Raw genomic sequence first — 7,028 nt, 5'->3', positions numbered from 1 at the left:
CATATGGAGACCGGTCCGCTCACTGGTTGAGCGTGGTGCGGGCGCAACACCGAGGGTTGCGGTCACATTGCCAGTTGCGGTGTGGGCGCGGCACCGAGGGTTGCGATCCCGTTACCGGTCACGAAAAAAGACAAAAAGGAAAAAAAAAAAAAAAGAAATGTCAAAATGTTATCCAGTTTCAGCTGCTGTTTTCAAAACAGCTTGCTGTACTTTCTAGTGAATATCTGATGACTATTTTGTGGTTCTTTTGTTCCCAGGTCCATTAGACATTGGCTACCTTGCTTCCCTCTGTTTCTTCCCAGCACAGACACTCATACCACGAAAATCTTGTACCTGCTGGTGACCACTCCCCATACAACTGTTCATGGGAGATATATTAACCAATTTTGTTGTGACTATTGTCCATGGATTTTTGGTTTTGCTATGTATATTGTTTTTATGTACAGCTTCAGGAGAATTCAAAAACTATGCTGTCACTGCACTATCTTTCCTTTAACTAGCAATTTAATAAGGGCTCTTGAAAGAATAGTAGCCTGTTGAACCAGGTGACTACAAGAAGACAAATCATACAAGTAGCTTTTACATCAAGTTCGATAAAGAAAGGGTTAACAATGTTTCCACAAGTTAGCGTAAAACTTAAATTTAGCTTTACTTTTCATGTAAAGTTGAATTTCTGCCTGTCTGTTACTAAGAAGGGCAAAAGGCTGTCCTGTAACATTAAAAGATTTGTTTCAATTTCTCCAAGATTGTTGACTTTGTGACCTTAACACAATGAACTGTTATTACAGGATGCTATATTTGCTAAATAGTTTGTTGTAGAAAACTGCTCACTTTAGAGTTGTAAATCTGGCACAGAAGGTTGATTGAACCCAACTTCATGAGAATTAAGTCATATTCTATTACTCACAGACGTTGTTCTGTAACTTCGCCATTAAATAAGTGACTTTACATAATCCAAAAAAATGTCAAGACTTTTTATTCTAGCTTTCTCCCTATGGGTCTAATTGAAATACACTTTGTGGCTCTAACTGAATTTGTTTTTTTAACACAAGGTGAATTTAAGTTTTCTCTGTCACTATCTTAGGGATGATGCATATCTTTCCTATCCAAATTTTCTTTTTCCTGCTACTATGAGTTAACACTTACTGAACAATTAGTATGTGCCAGGTGCTGTTCTAAATGCTTTAAGTCATTTAAACTTCACAAAACTCTATAAAGTATTATTATCTGACTTAACATATCATCTATCAAATAGCACACAGAGGTGATATATCTTAACCATTATGCCATACTACCTCCCAATATCTGTGTTTGTATCTGCAAATATACTAGTGTCTTTATGGCACAGGAGTTAAGAGTTAAGATTCTGAAACCAGATATCCTAGGTTCAAATCCTGGCTCCATCCATTAGGGCTATTTGACCCTTAGGCAAGTTACTTTTCTATGCCAGTGTGTGAAAAGCAAATGATTAGTATATAAAAGACACTCAAAATACAGCCTGACACACAGCTAACATGTGTATGATTTGCCTTTTTTAAAAGTTGGGTATATGGCGTTATCTGAATTATCATTCTGCAACTTGATTTTTTCACACAATACGATGGTTTCCAAAATGATCCATGCTGAAGAGCAGGTCTAATTCATTTATTTTATACTACTACATACTATTCCACTGTATAAATGTCAATCTCTATCCATTCTCTTAGTGATGGCCATTTAATTTGTTCCCCATTTTTTTCTATGCTGTGGTGTGCACATGTGCAAGAGTTTCTCTAGAGTGCCTGTACAGAAGTGGAACTGCTGGATCCCTGGGGTGCATACCTTCAACTTTAAATGTTTTCAACATTTTGATCATGTCAAAATGCTCTGCAAAGGAGTTTTTTCCCACAAGGAGTGTATAAGGTATTCTGTTTCTCCACATCCCCACTGACATTTGGTATTGTCAGACATGAAAAATTAATTAAACTTCATTCCAATGATGTTATAACAATAAATGGTAAAAATATCCTTCCTACACACAACCATGTATTTGTTAAGAAAGTATTTGTTATATTCTTAACTCTTGTAATAAAGAAAAGACACTAAAATGGAAAATAAGATGTTTAAGGATTAGAGCATAGACTTGGAGGATCCAAAGAGTATCAACAAAATTTCTATCACAATAGATATAAGCCATTAAAAAAATCAGGGTTGATTAAAAAAAGAAAAAAGGAAAGAAAACACTTACCTCAAACTCTCTAAGGAGTTTAGAAACAAACAAACCCTCTGGAAACTTAGATACAACCTAATAAGTAGAAAATGAAATACAATACAGACAATTGGAATGCTGGATGACAAAATATCAAAATAAGACAGTATAAACTTAAGTAGTAACAAAGGTAAAAAATAGCACTTATTGAATGAAAAAATTATAGTCATATATTATTCTTTTTAAAAAAATCAGTTTTTAGTTTTAAAATATAACAAAAAAAAGTGATTTCCATCATTCCCAGAGTTGAGAAAACAGTATTATACAATATAGCAATGCCACAACCCTCCAAAACTCCTACACTTCTGTAACTAAGCTAAAGCTTCAGCTCACTTAAATTAATATTTTACAGCATGACTTCAAGCATTTTAATTGTTGGAAAAGAAATGCAATGGATACTACAGAAACCTTAGAAAGTTAAGCAAAAATAAAATATCCTGAATAGCTATTATTGTCCATATGTACATAAAAATACCTATATTTAATATAAAAATAAGGTTGATATTTCTACAACCTGTTTTAAAATATCATACCATAGACAGCTTTCCATGTCAGTAAATACTGATCAACATTTTTACTGGCTATAGATTTTTCAAAATATTTAATGTACCTAAATTTATTTATTTGATCATCTATTTTTATGGCTGTTTCTTATTTTTCATCATCACAAATACTGCAATAATTATCCTCATACTTGTGTTTTACACACTTGTCCAATAATTTTTTATGATAAATTCCTAGAAATAGACTTACTCTGTCCCAATAAAGTATAAGAAGTTTGCATTTTCCTAGATTTTTCCAGATATATTTTATACTAAATTCTAATTCAAGCTACAGAAAAATACAGTAAAAACTTCAAAATCCTATTTCCCAGAGACAGCTATTTTGCCGAGTTTCCAAAAACATCCTTTCAGAAACTTCTTTATGCATGCGCATACATTATTCAAGTCCAACAATCTGTCAAGGAGAACCTTCCATGTAAATGAATAGAGACATACATAAATTTTCTTATAAGCCACATGATATCCCCCAGTTTGGGTGGATAATTTAACCAATCCTTTTATCAATGAGTGCTTAATTTTTCTCTAATTTTTTGGGACTATAAAAAAAGGCATATTGAACAGCCTTGAACAAATAATTATTGGACACTTGCTCAAGTGTCCAAACAAAAAAAAGTCCTGAATGCATCAGGGTTTTTTGCATTTCTTCCAGTGAAATCATGACAGCTGAAATGAAATATAGGGCAGTAAGAGCTGTAATGGCACCCTGATTACTCAAGTTGGGATTAACAGCTCTCCCCCAAAATTTAAGTGTACATACCCTCTGGCCCAATACATAACAGCCAAAGAGCTTTCACATTATTTCTAAAACAATAAAGTAGGCAGAGGACATGAACAGGAAATTCTCCTAAAGAATATAAACGACTACGCTAAGCATATGAAAAGATGCTCAATATAAAAATCAAGAGATATAAAGTAAAACAACATGATTGGATAGTAACACTTCACTGTCAGTGAGAGAATAAATTTGTTCAAACCTTTTATAGGGCAATTTCGTAATGTTTATTATCAAAACATAAAATATTTAACACCTTTTACTTGCAATTCCACCTCTAAATAATTGTTCAAAGACATTAACTGCAGCATTTTTTAAATAGTCAAAGGTAAAAACAACCCAGATTTTAATCAATCACGGATCTTATAAATGAAACAGAGTACATCAACATAATGGGATACCACACACTGTTTGGAATAATATTTGACATATATGTATATAAAACCAGTATTGGAAAGATCTTGAACTGTCAACAGTGATTTACTGGGGTGAGGAAAAAAGGAAAGAACAAGAGAGCATTTATGGGAGAATGTATATTTTCTAAATAATTTAAATTAAAAATTTTTAGGAGTATGCATTTGTCTTCATGATTTTAAAAGAATAGTCCCTCTCTTTGCAGTATATTAGAAAAGATCAGGTATATATATATATAAAACCAATAAATACCTGCAGGCAAATTAAAAATTTTTAGGAGTATGCATTTGTCTTCATGATTTTAAAAGAATAGTCCCTCTATTTGCAGTATATTAGAAAAGATCAGGTATATATATATATAAAACCAATAAATACCTGCAGGCAAATTAAGCTCAACCATAAAAGATACCTAAATTTGCAATCAATTATTCTTGTTTCCCAGAAACAGCAAATACTTACGAATTTTATCTTATGTTTTAGTTCTGGACTGATAGTCCCTCCAGGTCCAGTTTGTGCAATAACTGATTTGAATGTGTTCTCCAACTATGAAAAAAGAAAAAAAATTGTCAAGGAAACATCTATAAAGAGGAAATGTATTTCAATCAAATGGATAAAATATTGTTCTAAAGAGGTACTGTAACATTTCATACCATATAAAATACATTTAGGGTAGATGGAATCTTTATTAAACTAAACACTGTGGAATTTTCCAGGATAACAAACATTCTCTATAACAATTACAGTCTACAGTCTTCAATTACTCAACTCCATACTCTTACCCAGAAAGTATGTTTGTTACTAATTTTCTCCTATTTATAAAAATGTTGTATGTCTATTAAACACATACTTAGTGAATGCCTAATGCAGAGAAGAGATAGGATGGTAGGAGGTCCCTGAGGAGTGGAAATGAGTGTGTCTGGCCATGGGTGGACAGGAAGGAAAAGCTCTTCTGTTGTAATAGAAGCAAAGGAAGAAAATCAGTAGGGATACAGAAAGGCTCTGCAAATGTGGCTTTAGAAGGTAGAGAGTTACTATCTGATAGCTTCATATATTCTCTGAGTTCAGAAGCAAGACCCATTCCTGAAAGTAGAGGGAAGGAGGAAGGAGTTCAGACATTTGAAAAAGTGGAAAAAGTAGAAAAATAAAGTTGAGGAAATAATGGATTATAATATAAATTTAGTAAGTGGGAAGTAAAGATAGGAGGGACTTGAGTTAAGATAGCAGGAGTGTGACGATTTTAGTAGAGAGAAGCCAATGACAAAGAGAAGACCTAAAATGGTAAAAAGATGATGCATAGGAATAATTAAAAAGTAAGCTGGAAGCACAGGAGATTATGATCAGAGAGTAGCAGGGAGCATATCCATTCAGCCAAGGTCCAGTGAACAGCCACAGCAGTGGAGAACTAAAGTGGAGTGAAAGATCATGGAGCTATGTTGATTCAAGTCATTAAAGTTGATAACTAAATGTAAAAAAAAAAAAAAAAAAAAAAAAAAAAAGTTAATCCTATCACCCAGACACAATCACTATTAATATTTTTTCCAAGCTTTTTTTTTTTTGGTCTGTCCTCTTACTCTCTCACTTTGCCTGTCATTACTTACAAACTGTGTGACCTTTTAGGTCTCAGTTTCTTCATCTAAAGAACAGAGAAAATCTTGATCTCTAGTAAGGTTGATGTGAAAACTAAATGAGGTCAAGCTTGAAGAGTGCTTATCATGGTACCTGGCACATGGTGTGAGCTTAGGAGGGCCCATTCCTGCTTCTCAGGTGCAGTGATGTTCACCCTGGCAGGACTCTTTCTCAGGCCACTCACTACTCTTTTCATCCAGTATCACTGGCACCACATTTAGCAGAAATTCCTCAAAATTTTAGCAGGTAAACGGCTCCCTATCTAGCTTCTAAAGTTAAGTTTTTCCTCTATTTTTACATTTTTTGGACATTTCCACGTGGATCTGGGAAGCAAAGGATTATATACCTGCGATAATATCATTAACTTTCACAAAAGGTCTCAGCCCTTGGTCTTAAAGAGACTACTTTTCTTCTGTATCTTCAATGAGATAATTCTTAAAGCTCTCCCAGTGAACAATAAGAGAATCTAAAGATAACTGATTTTTTATACCCCAATATGCTCCCACCATTTGAAGATTCAATACAATAGCTTATTAAATAATCACTTTGCTAGTGTTTCAAGGGACAAAAAAGGTCATCTTTGACAGCATCACTCCTCTCAAGTAGGCAAATGAATAAGTGCATAAAGAGCTATAACCTAAGGCTGACTGTAAGTGCCACTAAAGAAGATATATTGCATCAAGCTGCAAATATACAGAAAGCTTCATTTTAGAAGGGCCTTGAAGGAAGGCAAGAATTTTGCAGAGATAGTAGAGACAGCACTGAAGGTAAAAGGAACTTCATAAACAAAAGAAAATGAAAACAGTTTGCCTGAAGGCACTAGGGAAACATTGCAAGAGAAAACTGGAAAGGTACAGTGAATTCATATCGCAGCATACCTTAGATACCAAGCTAAGGAGTTTTTTAGTTATGTAGGCAAAAACGAAGAAGCTGACACTAGAAATTTTTAGTGAGAGAGAGACAATATCAGAACTGTAATCAGGCAACAGAAAATTACATTGGAGGGGTAGACAACCAGTTAGGAGACCATTGCAACTCTCTGGGCAAGAGATTTAACTGGGGTTCTGGGAGAGTAAGAATAGGAAAGAAGGGATATTACAAAAGTGGAATCCTCCTCAAAAAAATGGACAAAAACAGGCCATTAGAAAGAACACCATCATCGGATGAGTGGATACGGAAAATGTGGTATATCTACACAATGGAATACTACTCAGCTATAAAAACGAATGAAATACTCCCATTTGCAACAACATGGATGGACCTTGAAAGAATAATATTAAGTGAAACGAGTCAGGCAGTGAAAAAGAAATACCACATGTTTTCACTTACTGGAGGGAGCTAAAGGTGAATGAATCAATTCACACACATACACACACACACACACACACACACACACACACACTCA

At 34.1% G+C, this 7,028-nt stretch overlaps 1 protein-coding gene across 1 annotated transcript in view; it reads right to left on the bottom strand.

Moving 5' to 3' along the window:
* The window catches only part of TDRD5 (tudor domain containing 5), a gene marked incomplete at both ends in the record, with an annotated part of 82,395 nt that extends 77,855 nt beyond the window's left edge, over positions 1–4,540 (bottom strand). Inside the window, 2 exons of the mRNA XM_008592164.1 lie at positions 2,228–2,284; positions 4,457–4,540. Coding sequence (XP_008590386.1) covers positions 2,228–2,284; positions 4,457–4,540 — 141 coding nt within the window. The remainder of the gene's footprint in view (positions 1–2,227; positions 2,285–4,456) is intronic.
* Between the last annotated feature and the right edge of the window lie 2,488 nt (positions 4,541–7,028).

Source organism: Galeopterus variegatus, unplaced genomic scaffold (genome assembly GCF_000696425.1).
Source record: "Galeopterus variegatus unplaced genomic scaffold, G_variegatus-3.0.2 Scaffold7630, whole genome shotgun sequence".
Lineage (NCBI taxonomy): Eukaryota > Metazoa > Chordata > Mammalia > Dermoptera > Cynocephalidae > Galeopterus > Galeopterus variegatus.
The sequence above is the reverse complement of the archived record's forward strand: the minus strand, read 5'-3'. Positions and strand labels throughout refer to the sequence as shown.